The sequence below is a fragment of the Hyperoodon ampullatus genome (assembly GCF_949752795.1).
Source record: "Hyperoodon ampullatus genome assembly, chromosome: 2".
Classification (NCBI taxonomy): domain Eukaryota; kingdom Metazoa; phylum Chordata; class Mammalia; order Artiodactyla; family Ziphiidae; genus Hyperoodon; species Hyperoodon ampullatus.
Window position 1 is genome coordinate 126,944,715 of NC_136915.1, and position 15,843 is coordinate 126,960,557.

At 36.7% G+C, this 15,843-nt stretch overlaps 1 protein-coding gene across 1 annotated transcript in view; it reads right to left on the reverse strand.

Annotated features, from left to right (window-relative positions):
* The window catches only part of SDCCAG8 (SHH signaling and ciliogenesis regulator SDCCAG8), a gene marked incomplete at its 5' end in the record, with an annotated part of 265,292 nt that overhangs the window by 93,700 nt on the left and 155,749 nt on the right, over positions 1 to 15,843 (reverse strand). The window contains 2 exons of the mRNA XM_079726777.1: positions 2,977 to 3,085; positions 5,204 to 5,331. Coding sequence (XP_079582903.1) covers positions 2,977 to 3,085; positions 5,204 to 5,331 — 237 coding nt within the window. The remainder of the gene's footprint in view (positions 1 to 2,976; positions 3,086 to 5,203; positions 5,332 to 15,843) is intronic.

Below are 15,843 nucleotides of genomic sequence, written 5' to 3' on the forward strand. Positions count from 1 at the left end.
ATCCTAAAAGTTTAGTAGAGGGTATGCAGAGGCTCACTCCTGGAGGGCTTCTACAAGGCTTAATAAATGTATAGCTTTACTTTAAAAGAAACACTCTGAGTCCTTCAAGTTTTATAGGTGTTTTCAAAGCAAAGGTAATATCAAAATGCAGTGTCTTTCATGTAGGAAGCCAGAGTGAAATGAGAAGAGTAAAGAAATGAACAACCTGCCCCCACACCACCAAATCACAATGTATCCTAGTTATAATGCTAATTTCTTGTGAGACACACAAAATGCACATTTTGTAAATTTTAGGGGCACTTAAAAGTTTTAACAGTAATAAGTTACAACTTATCTGGTCTTTATTATTTGCTAGGTTTTAGTTTCGGATCAACTTATAAAGTTACAGTAGATACGTATTTTAACTCTTCAGACTTACAAGACAAGGTACCAGAGCAGGAGCTGAAACTCAACCAAATCCACATTTTCCTGATCCTGCATTGCCTTCAAAAAGATTTTCCATTGTGGTATAGACTTTATGTCTGTCAGAGAATTATGGCACTCGGACTGTAGCAAAGACAATAATAGCTAGGTGAAGTGATATCCTAATTGCCAGTCAAGACCCTTAAAATGATACCATCAATGACAGCAATAGCACCTACTGTATTCTTCTATGGGTCAAGCATGGTGTTAGGTGTTGCGTATATGTGTGTACCTATATACATCTCTCTAAATTTCTAGTTCCCATCATAATCCTGCAACATAGTTTTTAAAAGGTTTTTACAGATGGAGAAGCCGAGGTTTGGAGAAATTAAGCGATGTATGCAAGGTTATGAAGCTAAGTGGCAGAGCAAGATTCAAACCTTGTTCCTTCTGCATTCCAAAGTGTTTTTTACTGCACACTGCCTGTCATCAACAAAGGAATGGTCTGGAATCAGAGTCAGATCAGGATACAGGGGGTAGTAGCACCGTGCTTATTTGTTTCATTCATTCATTCAGTAAATATGTATCAGGTGCCAGCTGTGTATCAGACATAAAGGAACACATTCAATTTACAAAGTAGCAGTCAGGAGCTAGAATCAGAAGTGAGAGGAGTTGAAGAGAAGAGAGGCTGAGGTTCAAGTTCACTAGACTAGTACAGGGTAAATTGATAGACCTAGAGCAGGGGAAAGAAGGCCTCAGGGCGCATGGCACAGGTTAACCCAGGCTCACAGGTTAACACTCACATGCGAAGTATGCTTACTTCTCCATGGAAATATAAAGATTAATTTTTCTTTCCTAAACTTTCCCATTGTAACTACTTTGGCCTGGATTTTCTTTAGTAGTAGATATAAAATAATTATACTTATTGTAAGAAAGATCATAGGCTTTGGAACCAGAAATGTCTAAGTTAGAATTCTAGTGCTCCTACTTACTAGCTATTTAAACACTCTGAGTATTGGTTTCCTCCTCTGTAAAAGAAGATAATAATTCATGTCTCAAGCTGTTGTGAGAATTAAATAATATATAGCAAGCATATAGCTTCTCTTTCTCTTTTATACACTTCCATTTCCTCAATTATGTCTCCTTAGACAGCAAGATAATTAATCAATAATCAATCCCAAAGCACTCTTAAGATAACACAATCTTTTAAGACCCAATTCAAAATAATTTTTTCTTAAATTATTAATCTAGTTTGTTGGTATCTGAGGTAAATCAAATATTTCTAGTTAGGAATACCTCCTGTTGATATATTATGAGGGTCTCTTCCACGGCAAAATTATTTGGGTTTCCTTGTCAAATTTCCTGAAAATACTGGGTATTTTGGTACCCTAAGCCTTTTCCCATCCCAAACAAGATACTTAATTAGTATTCGCTAAGAAGGTGCATGTTCAGAGCACATTCTGGGTGGTTATAGGAGCTTCTGCCTTCCTGTGAGCAGAAAGAATTGGATTCATAAGCCCCCCGATTTTCAAAAAAGTTAAGGGATGGGGATTCCATAAGGTAAGCCAGCTTACTGATGCAGGAACCTAAGATAGGGCTCAGAGTGATCAGACTTGCTCTGACCCTCCTAGAAATTCTTTCTGAATAATAAACCTAAGTCAGTAGTTGGTTTGCTGAGCCCTATTCCTTGTTCTTTGATGATCTAAGTGAGTTTCAGAAAAGTATGCAAGAGAAGATACACAGATTATTTTCCCATTAGGTTATACTGTAATGCGACATTTTATACCTAGCTAGTTAAATGAATGATTTCTTTTGAGTTCAAGTCAAAGTGATTCTGTTCAACATCATTCATTTACAAGAGGAAACCACAGTTCAAGCAGGTCAAATAAATTTGTCCAAGATTACACAGCTACTGTCAGAGCTAAGATGAGAACTCAGGCTTCTTAGAATTTAGAATATAAATAATTCATTTATTGAGATAATATGATTAGAAAATGTACAGAAAAAAATCCATTAAGAACCCAATCAGTGGATTTATAAAAGTGCATGTACCTACAAAATCAATGATGGCTATTTTATTAAAATAAAACAATTTTAGGAGAAAGAAAAGATGGTTTTGGTTTATTTCAAAGTATCATCTACTTTTATTTTTATACATTCATATTTTATCCATTATCATTTGCCTTAAAGATAGCTTTTATGTGCTCAAGGAGAACTATAATAGACTAAAATATGTTAGCTGTGTTAAAATATGACTTTAGAACTGCTTGATTTATCTGCATCCTTTATTAAAAGGATGCCATCTTGACCTTTGCGCTCTGAAATTTCATAGTTTTCAATTCTGAACATTAAAAAAGTAAAATTATAGTATGTATACCTAATTATGAAAAAACATCAAGGTGTCTGTATGGATAATTAAGAAAATTTTCATAGAGAGAAAATGTTTTTTACAGGAAATATGTCAATACATATCTAATTTTGACATTAGACTATAAAATAGTGGAAATGCTGTCTTTTAAGAAAAAAATGACAGTATTCATATAAACAGTGCTCTGAAAGTATTATATTACCCACCTGCTTTTCTGTGAGATTTGTTCCAGTTTCTTGGCTAATGTGCAGCACTCTTCCTTTAACTTTGTCAGAAATGAATTCTGGGAGGTCAGCAATGAATACTGTTCATTTTCTAGAAATAACAATAACCCCCCCCAGCAACATAAGATGTTTATGGTTGTAGCTCTTCAGTGCTTCCACATGTATAGTGGTAAAAGGGCTAAGACAACCACACTTTTCCTATAAGACTCTAGATCACTTTTACGGTCCTAGGTCAAAGGAATGCTCATCTGGCAAGACACTAAATCTTGTGAGACATTTATTTCCCTAATAATTACACACCAGAAACATTTCTGATCATATCAGCTTTGTGTAATTTTTAACATGTTAATAAATTGTCAAATACCTCAAGTGGAGTCATAGATGCTTATATCTTTGTAATATGCAATATATTTTTATTTTGATAATTTTACTCTAAACAGAGTGTCAAATTTATCACAACCAGATAATTCAAAACTAAAATAATTGAGGAACTCTTTCTACACTGTAACTCATGCTTTATGTTTCATATCTGCTCACATATTTCACTACTCCCATCTTGCATATACTTCTCTAATCATAAAAGAAAAATACATAACTTTCCTTATTTTATTGGAAATAAATAATTTTCCTCATCTATTAGTGTGAGCTTCAATGAAGATCTGATCAAAGAAACTAAAGAGAGTATGTATTTTTGTGCAAAACAAAAGGAAGTATTCTCATGGTGGCTCAGTCAATACTCTTATCTAGCACTCAGAGATACTGCCCAAGACTCCTTGATCACCGGGATCCTGATAATAGTGGAGGCAAACAATAATTCATTCTGTAATCTTCTTCTTTTGTTTTTAGTGGAAAAACAACTACCAAGCCTGGTGAATTTTCATTTCTTCTGGCCAAACACTGTGAGAAGAAAATCTCTACTGAAAGTGATGGAGTGAATTATGTGGATCAATATGACATTTGCCTCTTTATTAGCAAACAGATTATTTAATGAATTTTACATTAGCAATTTTTCACTTACAGGATAAGCAACCATTTATTACCATGTCATCAAATATAGTATACATTAAATCACATGAAAATTATCTTTAGGTGAAAGGTTTAACAGGCCCTTTCTTTTCAGTTTTAGACAATGACTGACAAAAAAAGCATATAGCACACAAAGCAAAATAAATCAAGGCACTAAAAATTAAGCAACATTTTTCTGGAAGAAACAGGATCAATTAAACTTTTGTTTTAATAGTACAATCAGCTTGGTGTATGTGGTGTGGAATTATAATGACTGACACTGTCTTGTTTTGACTAACACTGTCTGTGAACACACAACTCAAAAGTGAAAGGAACTACATAATGCTCCGACTGAACAAATCAAACTGCCTATTTTCAAAGTGCATTTTACTTTCAAATTAAAGGTAAAGAGTTACTGGCCAACTCAGTCTGCAGAATAGTGCCAATGTGATGAAAGATGGCAATTTTTAGCCAAGCTGCCAGCTGTGGTCAATGCCTTGTATTAGTGAATTTTAACAGCAGTTGTGAGAACTTGAAGAATGCAAAGGATTAAACATCACTCTAGACTGGGTTGGGGGAGGTGGGGAAATCATACAAATGCTAAAAATGTTCGAAGCTGCAAAGATTAAATAAAGGAACATATCAATTTGGAGCCACTGAATTACATCCAGCTGCGACAGTGAATTAAGAACCGATTAATGGCTAAAGCTTTTCTCCAGTTTGGATGCTGAAGCAAACTCATTAGGCTTTTAGAGTAGCTATAATGTGTGTACTGTGGGAACTGTTCAATGCTATTCAGGAGGCTCTAACTGTAAGCTCAGAGCATTTCCCGCAGAGCTTCTGATGCTATTTTCTTTATATAACATGTGTGCCTGAAAACCCAGCCAAAAACAAGCCCTTTGTTTTTCTACTTTGTTGTGGTCTCTCTCAGCTTTACGTTTCTTGAACACAGGTAAATAAACTCATAATCCAGATGGTGCAACAGATGTGAGAGCAGCACTCTGAAATCAACAGACAGTGGGCAATACTTTCCATTTTCTCTTTTAAACGCTAACTAATATGTAATTCGGAATCTCCGGTGTAGTTAGCATCTGCTCCCTTCGGCCAGCCAAAGGTTACAGGTGTTCCTGATGTCATTTCACAGTAAGGCGTGGGCCTGGCTTGTGAGCAAGTGCCCAGGCTCTAATCTTTCCCTACCACCTACCAGTTTTGTCATGCTGGGCCTCCATTTGCTGTATCTTCTGTGTCAGCTCCTGCTCTCTTTGCTGGGCCTGAAGGGCTTGGGCCTTTGCATCGTTGCTAAAGCTCTGCTGAATGCTATCTTTTTCCAGTCTACAAGGCAGAGAGGAGACAGACAGAAATTTAAACTACAGATGCACTAATCCCCATCATTTCCCCTACAGACCACAGAGAGCTGATACGTAGTAAATTGTTAAGCATAAGTAGACAACAGTCTTTCTACAGACTCCCCCTTATTTTAGGCAGAAATTCCAAAGGACCTTTCATACAATGTTAAATACTTGTCATAAATCTAAATGGACTAAAGTAAGCAACTTTAAAAATCAAAAAATCATGACAACTGAATAATGCTATTTTATAACTTTAAAACACAAACACCGTTCTCTATAACATTCTCAGTGTTACGTACCGCCAATTAATCTTTTTTTTTTTTTTTTTTTTTTGCGGTACGCGGGCCTCTCACTGTTGTGGCCTCTCCCGTTGCAGAGCACAGGCTCCGGACGCGCAGGCTCAGCGGCCATGGCTCATGGGGCTAGCCGCTCCGCGGCGTGTGGGATCTTCCCGGACTGGAGCATGAAAGGCGGACTCTCAACCACTGCGCCACCAGGGAAGCCCATCTTTTTTCTTTTGAATGGTCAATATTTCCTAAAGATCCTGAAGTTACAGGCACAGCATGACTCAATACACCCAAAACTTAAATTCTTGAAACTAAGTTTTGTAGATCACCTCTGATTTTCCTCCCAGACTTAAAACGGAACCTCAAATATAATGTAGGAGATTCTATCTGGAGGCAAGTAAATGATTCTGCAGTACCACATGCATGTTTTCATTAAACATTTTCACACATTAGGCCATGTAATGTGAATATAAATATGAATGTGAAAATAAAAAACTTCTCCCAGCACTTCATAATGAGATCCCTTTTGGGTCACACTGAAAGAAACTGCAGGATGAGAAGCTTCTGTAGTCAAAGACGATGTATCTCACCCCACTGTGACTAGATATTGACCAGTGGATGGGTCAATATCCAATCACAGTGGCTCCTAAAGAGAGAAACTTCCTAAACAATTAGAACCTGAAGAATGCAAAGGACCTCATTACTGGCACCACTGTGGATAATGACACTGTGTGTGAGCACACACACATACACACAAACACACACACTCACACATACACACATTAGGTTGGTTCTTTATTCTCTGAATATGGGTAAGTGATATAAAAGTTTCCTTCAATTAACTGGCTTAGTTATTTCTAACTCCTAATCTTCTTGTGGGCATTTCTCATCCATGCTGCTTTAGTTTACTAATTGAGATATTTACTGTCTTGTCTTGCCAAACTAAAAATAAACAATTCCATAAAGCTATCACTACTAGTCTATGTGCTGCTGTGCAACTTTAAATCACTGGCTTCTCATCATAAAGCAACATAAGGAAAGTGTGTATTGAAATCAGTCAAGGCATGTGGTAATGTTGTAGTACAAAATTCCAGAATGAAAATACACCCACACCTCAATCAAATGGATCATCAGGGGGCCACGCTAAATGTGAAATAAGGTCCCTTCTGGTACTTCTAGTAACAACATCCTGTGGACTTGCTCCAGGGTCTTGCCTCACACTCAGTTCCAAATTGGTATGCTGCAACACATGGATAGTCCGTCGAGGCCACTTTTTGCCTCCTCAGTCATACCACGTATTTTCTGGCCACGGAAAGCTGCACATGTCTCTGCGTTTTGCTGGGACGTTTTTTTCCCCCGCCCACCTCACCCCTTTCTGCCTCCCACCAACCCGTCACCCCTGCGCAATGTATACTGCTCCTTTAGGACCTGCTCAAAATTCCCCTCCTCTCTTTCCCCTCTCTCCTAAATTAACTGTTCTTTCTACAGTGACATCAGTATATGTTGTGTATGTATGCATCCTACGAAGATAGCATTTATCACACTTTCGTTATTGGTTTACTTGTCTGTCCCTTTTTGCCATCTTTGTCTCTCTATACAATGAGCCCAGCTCAGTACATGGCACACAGGAAGCGGGCAGTGAATGTTTAATGAACGGATGTTCTTATATACTTGCCATAGGGGAAAGAAGGCTGCAGTCTTTAAGTGAAGCTGCAGAATCTGCTCAAGTCTTATATGAGGAGACAAAAACTTTCCAGACGTGAAAAAAAAGAGAGAAGAGTGTATGGAAGAGAACGGCTCTAATGGTGTTGCCAGGTGGAGATGCTGCCGCTGAAGGGGTTAGCCTGAAGAGAGCACTGTGGCTTCTTTCACTGAGTAACCATCCCCGAGACAGAAACCTAGCTAGAGCAGGGGATATAGGTCGGGAGACCTAGGATTCTGAGATCCCCAGTAATCGGGTGATGAAAAAATGCATTGTTCAAAACCAATACCCATTTGAGAGTGAAAACGGACATTATTAATCATTAATAATAAGTAATTATACCAAGACAAACAGTCATAACTGGGACTACACTTTGTAAACTGGGGCTTATAGTTCACTTACACAAAGGGGCTGCCAGTCTCATCAGTAATTTTCAGAATGAGGAAACTAATTACTGATCTAAATTTACTAGAGAAAAGAACTACTGTCTTATTGTAGTTCTCCTTATAAAACAATTTAAAAGAATTCTCTACCAACAAATGTTGTTACACATCAACTTTCGTTTCTTGAATCCTTGCCCAACTTTTACTCTGTTTAAGAAACTACACATTTTATTTTCAATTGCATAAAAACATGGCATATTTTTGTTTTCCTACCTTCTTTATATACCCCTTTCCTTCTATGTTGCCCTCTCACCTTGCAGGTTCTTTCTGACTTAGCAGGTTTTTTATAAAACCTTAACATTTTAGAAGGGAGAAGGAATCTCAAATTTGTTTAATCAAATCCTCTCACATTATAGTTGGAAAAAAAAAAGGAGGGTCATAAAGAATTAGAAATCTGCTCAAAGGTTACTGTAAATGCTGTAAAGGCAGAGGTGGGATTTGAAATATTTTGATTTAGGAACCTTATTTTATAACACTCTACAGGTAATGCAATAATGGGTTGAAAGAGTTAATAAAAATCACTTAGTTATCCAAGGAAGTGATCGGAGAAGAATCCAAACCAATTCATTTAATATTTAACATCACTCTGAAAGACACTCTGTTAGGCACAGGTCAAACAAAGATACATAAATATGGCATAGTCTTTGTCCCAATAGGGAATTAAAAATGGCCAAAATAGAAGGTAAAAGGTGAAATATACCACAAGAAAGGTACTAGGGAATAAAACTACTAAAGCATAGAAAAATAAGTCAATTCCAGCTGGGTGTGAGAGCCTTGTGAAAGATAGCTGGGCCAGGCTTCCCCAAATGGTTTTCATTCAGTTCTTACTCAAAATATTGATGATCTCACTTAACCAAACTTATAGTTACCATATTTTACAAATTGAAATAAAAGCAATGGCAGTAAAGAAGAATTTCTTGGTTGTTATTAAAATAAGGCTGAAAGATGTATTCATAATAGCTAAAACCTGGAAACAACCTAAATGTCCATTAACTGCTAAATAGATAAACAAATCATGGTATAGCCTTACAATGGAATACTAGCAATAGTAGTAATAAAATAGTAATAAAAAGCTATTGTTACATATGACACCTAGGTGAATCTCAAAGACAGTATGCTTAAAGAAGCCAGGTACCAAAGACATATTTCATGATTTCATTTACATGAAATTCTAGAAAAGTAAACAATAGAGTGACTGGTCAATGTCTCCAGGACCTGGAGGTAGGGGATGGGCATGAGGGAACTTTGGGGTTGATAGAAATGTTCTATATCATGGTTATGATGGTTCTGTAACTATGTACATTTGTCAAAACACATTTAATTGCAAACTCAAATTTGGTGATTTTTATTATATTTAAATTTACCTCAGTAGAGCTGACTTTAAAAAGGAGCCAAGGTATTAGAATAGGAACATCCACCTTTTTCTCCAAGTTATCCACATCACCTGTGGCAACACATGGGCGTGTGGGCCATGTCGATGTTTACTTGATAACAATTGAGAGTTAAAAGGAGGGAACAAGTACTGGGTAGGCCTCAAACACAGACTAAGCATACATTGAGGTTTAGTCTCTCCTTTTTTCCAATTATAATTCTGGTTGATTATATTTTCTAAAATGTCATTTACCATCCCACTTAAAAAATGGGATTGAAGAATTAACTTTACATTTGTAATCCTCAACTTTTCCATATCATTTATTATTTTAAATCTTGCTATTTAGAAAAATCCATGTCACAGAGCAAAGATGATTAATTAGATTTTTTTAAAAGTACAATTAAAATTTTACTACTACATTAAAGGATGATCCTAAAATTCACCAGTGAGTGTGGCACGGAAATGATGAAATGATGAAAGCCTCAAGTCTAACCTGAGGACAAGGACGTGGTGTTGCCAGTGATTTGAGGCACCAATCCTGTCTGCCATGTTTCTATTCACCTTTTTACTAATGACTGAAGTCCTAGTATTAGACATACAACCCTTTTGGTTAAAAGGTGTTTCCTTTTTAAAGTAAAATAGAGAGAGCTTTGTGACAGTAGCATATTGGTGTAACAAAATGTATGAGACCATTTATAACACACTTACTAGCTGAGAGCCATTCTTGATGGAATTACAGAGAGAAGCAGCAGGCAGGTGCCGAGTGCTATTGTGAGTTAAGATACATGATGTACACTTGTCCCAGTAATGGTGATATTATCTTTGATCACTTGGTTGATGTTATTGGTATGCTGGAAAATGTTTAATAATTGATTTGGGGGGGTATCCCTCATTTGTAGTGTTTACCAATTTTCATTAGAAATACTTCTACCAGGTCCTATTTTAATAATATGATATTATCTATTATTCTTGGGCAGTTCTTGGCTTCCTATTCCTACAAGATGTTCCAGTTTCATCTTGTACTGTCCTTTACCAGTCTTGGAATCAGCATTTGCTCAAGGAGCTCTTGTGCCTTTTGGTGGAGAATGGTATTTAGAAATCAAGATCTGTCACTAGGTGGTACTTATTGCTACTGACAAGTCTTGGCTTCTAGGTCACCTTAGTAGACAGAGCCAGTATATGAATATACATATGAATATATAAATATAAATATGAATATTTGTCTATACGTCTTTATGTGAATATATACATACACATTCAAATTGATGTCTCTAATTCCAATCCAATAACATAGATAGAACTTAGTCTTCCCTCTTTCCCTAAGTGTAACATTATTCCTCAACAGTGAGAAACTTGGAATCCATTCTTTAACATACTCATTTTCTCAAACTTGGTATACACAGAAGTGCTTTCTAAGTTGCTAATCTACTATGGAAATCAAATCTATGAGTAACTAGAATTAAATATTTCCTTATAGTTTTTGGTTTTGCTTTTTTAAAAATTGAACTATAGTTGATTTACAATATTGTGTTAGTTCAGGTGTACAGCCAAGTGATTCAGATTCTTTTCCATTATAGGTTATTACAAAATATTGAATATAGTTCCCTGTGCTATACAGTAAATCCTTGTTTTTATCTATTTTATATGTAGCAGTGTCTATCTATTAATGCTTTTTTTTAAAAGCATACACACCATTTTTCACTTGATTCTCTTTGTGTTCTGGGAAAACCACATTTTAAGAGGCAATGGAGGGACTTCCCCGGTGGCACAGTGGTTAAGAATCTGCCTGCCAATGCTGGGGACATGGGTTCGATCCCTGGTCTGGGAAGATGCCACATGCCGCAGAGCAACTAAGCCTGTGTGCCACAACTACTGAGCCCGTGTGCCACAACTACTGAAGCCCATGCACCACAACTACTGAGTCCACGTGCTGCAACTACTGAAGCCCGCATGCCTAGAGCCTGTGCTCCACAACAAGAGAAGCCATTGCAATGAGAAGCCTGCGCACTGCAACGAAGAGTAGCCCTCGCTTGCCGCAACTAGAGAAAGCCCACACACAGCAACGAAGACCCAATGCAGCCAAAATAATAATCATAATAAATTAAAAAATAAAAATAAAAAAGAGGCAATGGGGTACAGTAGAAAACTCACAGAGCTAGAGGATCCAAGTATAGTATCTACCTCCTGATTACCTATGTGATCATGAACAAGTAACTTAATTCTTTTAATCCAGGGGTTCTTCCTGAAAATAGGGCAGGAAAAAAGCCTACTTTAAGAGTTAATAATTTTAGTAACCTATTATTTACTAACATTTAGCATAAACTAAGCTCTTTACATGTATTCTTTTATTTAATCTCAAACAACCCTAAGAGGTAGGTTCTCTTATTATCCTCACTTTATAAATGAGGAAACTGAGGTCTAGAGAGGGTGTACAATTTGTTCAAAGTCCCCCAGTTATTAAGGGACATAGCCAGGAAATTCAGGCCTATCTGAATCTAAAGTCCATAGTATGAATCTCTATGCTTCAATATCTTACTCTGTCAGGGACTCAGAGAAATGAGATAAAGGATGACAAGAGTCTTATTTCAATTATCCGTGTGTGTGTGTCATTTACTACCCATATTATATATCTTGATAGCCAATCCCAAGCTAGTCCTCCTTCTCCTTTCTCATTTGTCCCATATGTTATTGGAACACTTCCTCCTACAATGACACCATAAATTAGTTGTATCCTCCTTAAAGAAATATATTGACTTTTGCAAAAACATTAAAAGGCACATAAATACATCTCCTGCCTCAAGTTTATCACAGACTCCCAGGAAAGATAAGATGTGCACATCTTAATTGGAATGTAAGTGCCTGAAGAATAGAGACCTTTGTTTTGCTCACTAATTTACTCCAAGAGCTTGGAATGGTGCGTGGAATACAGTTGTGCAGTCAACAAATATTTGATGAATGAATGAACGAGTGAATGAATGAATGAACAACTGTTAAGGGACAGAAAATACTAAGTATCCTTACAGGTTTAAGGATCCTCCTACCTACTGATTAGAAGAAGAGAATGAGATAAAATAATCCCTATTTTGGCCAATAATTTAATTTAGTTTTATTATTGTTATTGATAATAACAACAAAATAAAAACAAAGTAAAATTAGTAGAAAGAATGATATCTTCCATGTTTGAGAAGAACCAAAATCCTGTACCTGTTTACTATTAACAAGGGCTATGTTCTCATATTTGAGCAAATGTAGAAATACAGGGATGGAACAAATAGGGAAAGGAAAATACAAGAGGGCTAGGATTCAGTGATCCCTACTTCCTCAAGTATGCAAAAAACTTCATGGCATTATACATATTTCTATTTTCTTCCCGCAAAGTATATCAGAATTTTAAGTACAATGTTGGAAGGTGAGTTATCAGATCAGAGAATGAGTCACTTCTAGGAAAGGAAGCAGAAACGAAGGAGGTCAACTTCTTTCAAAGGAATAAACACAAAAGAAAGGAAATAATTCACAGAAACTTTCCTAAAAATATTTTTCCCTCCAAAAATGTTCTCTTACAGTATCTCCAAAATAATTTGAAAACTCTAACCTTCAAGGCCAAGGAGGTGTGCTAGACTCTATATTGCCAGCTTCTATTACACCTCCTGAATAACTCACATTTACTTAAGACAAAACCCACAGGCTTTTACCACCTCATCATCTTCCAGTGTCTGTGCTTTCTATTTTACAAAGCACAGTCAGATGCACTGACCTCTTTATTCTTCATAATAGTTCTGTAAGGCAGGGAGATGAAGCAGATATCCTTGTTTGACAGATGAAGTATCTCAAGCTCAGAGAATGAAGAGATTTGCTCAACACCGCACAGCTACTAGTAAGTTTGGTGTCCTTTCTATTCCACGGCATTGCCTTACATGAGGGGTTTAGTAAAATTCTATTGCTCATCCAATTCAACAAATACTTAAACACCAATTTGTGCCAGGCACAGAAGTGTGGGGATGCCTCAGTATACAAGATACAGACCATGACCATCCCCTTGAAGAGTTCACAGTCTAGTGAAGAAAATAGACAAGGAAGAACGACTAAAATAGTAAGGTAAATAATAAAATGGAGCTAAATTCCTGCTATCCTACAGTGGATAGGACAGGAGTTGGGGAGTAGCTAGGCACAGTGAGGGAGGAGTTCAGGAAGCTTAAAATATTAGAGGCTTAAAATGAGTAGGAATTAGCCATATAAAGAAAGAGAGGAATATCGTTACAAGTGAAGTGGACAACTGGTGCAAAGGCCCAGGGAAGAGAGAGAATCAGGTGCCTTTGGAAAACTGCAAACAGTTTTGGCACGAGTGGAGGGTGGAATATATGTGTTGTGGGGTAGAAGCGAGCAGTTGGTGGAGGGAGACTGAAGAAAGATGAGACTGGAGATGTAGGCAGGAGCCAGAACATGAAGCTATTTTTAAGGACTTCATCCTCAGGGAAATAGGGAGCCAATGTAGGGTTTTAAGCAGGGGAGTGTTGTGATCACACTCGAGCTTTAGAAAGATCACTCTGGCTGCAGTGTGGGGAACAGATGGGGAAGGGACAACATTAGAAGCAGGGAGAGCACTTATTACTACAGCAATAGCAAGAGCAATTTTGGTAATTGTTTCTTAGATATAGTAGATATCATAGGTAGATACTGAGACTGAACAGCCATCAAATGCACATTTCAGGATTTTCAGCCTTGAAATTTCTTAAGTAGCTCAGAGGGCTCAGATGCATTAAGTGCTTGTCTTGATAAAAGTTCCTGGGAGAATATTAGGCCCTCCTATGTTCTATTTTACGATACCATGGGCCCAATTCTAACGACTAAAGAATAAGAACAAGCATGCTTTTGCATGAAATAAATTAGATCATGATTTTGCCTTTGCATCTTCATATTGTCAAAATATTCATATTTCCATCTCTGACTTTTCTGTGTAAACTAATCACATTGGTCCACTCTTGCCTTTCCTCTCTGAAAAATATCAGTTTATCTACATATTCCCAATAAGTAATTAATCCTTCTGATGAGTAACTTCAAATTAGACATCAGTAGGATCAATATATGTTATAATGGCATTTCTGTAACCTCTCAATGGATCTGCATCACTGTCAAATTGCAGTACAATTGACTGAAAGAGTTTATATTCTATTATTAAAATGTTTTGGAATTAATTTCTAGGATCCTTTTTAAATGGGGAACATGTTGATTACTTTGTGGCTATTAAATTTATTCAGAAATAAGCTATAATAGCAAGAGTTACAATTACGAAATACATGTCATAATGTCTCATTTCTCAAGCATAACAGAGCAATGCTTCATTTATCTGGAATGTTGGGAGATGAGCCGTTCCACGAGAGAGAATTTTCCAGGTATTAGACCCATACAAATCTGACCATTTGCAGTAGAAATACCTAAAATATATTACATCTCTGCTTCCTTAAGCAAACTACACCAAATGTAACAAACTCTTCATAATCAAGGTTCATAATGTCTGCTTGCAGCTGCATTTCCTTTGCTAGGAAGCTCCTAGGAGTCCCTGCTCATTGTTGTATCTTCAGGTATCTACCATAGTGACTAGAAACAGCAGACACTCGATACGATTTGTTGCATGGAAAATCTCAGGTGGTATTCTAACAAAACAGAAAGCATACAGAAGCACTAATCTGCTTCTTACAATTTTTTTTTTATTGATTGGTTTGCTATGATTTGCTGCCATGTTTTTTGTTTTGTTATGTTTCAATTTTTTTTTAATATATAAAACTGATGTTTAGGATAGTTCCACTGATCCTACACAGAAAAGTGCAAGGGCTTTGTGATAGTTATTTGCTTCTTAAAAGTACTTTTAAATTTATATCTCAGTTTATGGCTATGTGTCAAATGGCTGAATTTACCAGAAGTCTACGTCTGAGGAAGTAGGGAAGTTCTGTAAGAAAGACAGCAGGGTTTTCATTGTTCTAAAGTGATGGCCTTTGGTCAACCACCCAGTATGTTTGTACAAAGATATTAGGATTGTGATCTGCTGACTGACCTTGGCTTGATAACAAAAACACAGTTCATTTTTAAAGCTTGATTAAGATCTCTATAACCTCTCCATTGTTGCACAAACCTCTGGGGCTGAAAAATACTACGCTTATGGAAGAAAAAAACTGACCCGAGGCCAAGTTTTCAGATTCTTACTCCAGTATAATTCTCACTCGTCAAAATAAGAAAATCATTGTTCTTGTCACAGTAATTAGGTCATTTTCCTCATCAAAACATTTTTCCTTTTAGTCATTTCATGATTTAACGTTATTTCTATTTGGCTTGTTAACACTTGCTTGTAACTATTTTTATCTACATCCTTAACTGTTTCCTCTGCTTCAGGAACTTAAAGTGTTTGTTGGATTTTCTTCTTCCTCAAGCCATTTCTAAGCCATCATCCTCATCATTCTTATAGTTGCAGAACTGTCCTTTCTATTCCTGAGAAACTGCTTTTACCTTTATTCTAAATCTATTTATATTCAAATTCATTTCTGGGAGGCAGCGTGTCTTGAGCTTACCCAAACCAGCAGAATTTGTGCCCTAAGAAAAGGAACATGAGCAACTAAAATCCTAAAATATGTCTAAAAATAATGTCGTACTTTTGGCCTTTATCCCTTAGTACATAAACTTCACTGCCAGCAGGGCTGGG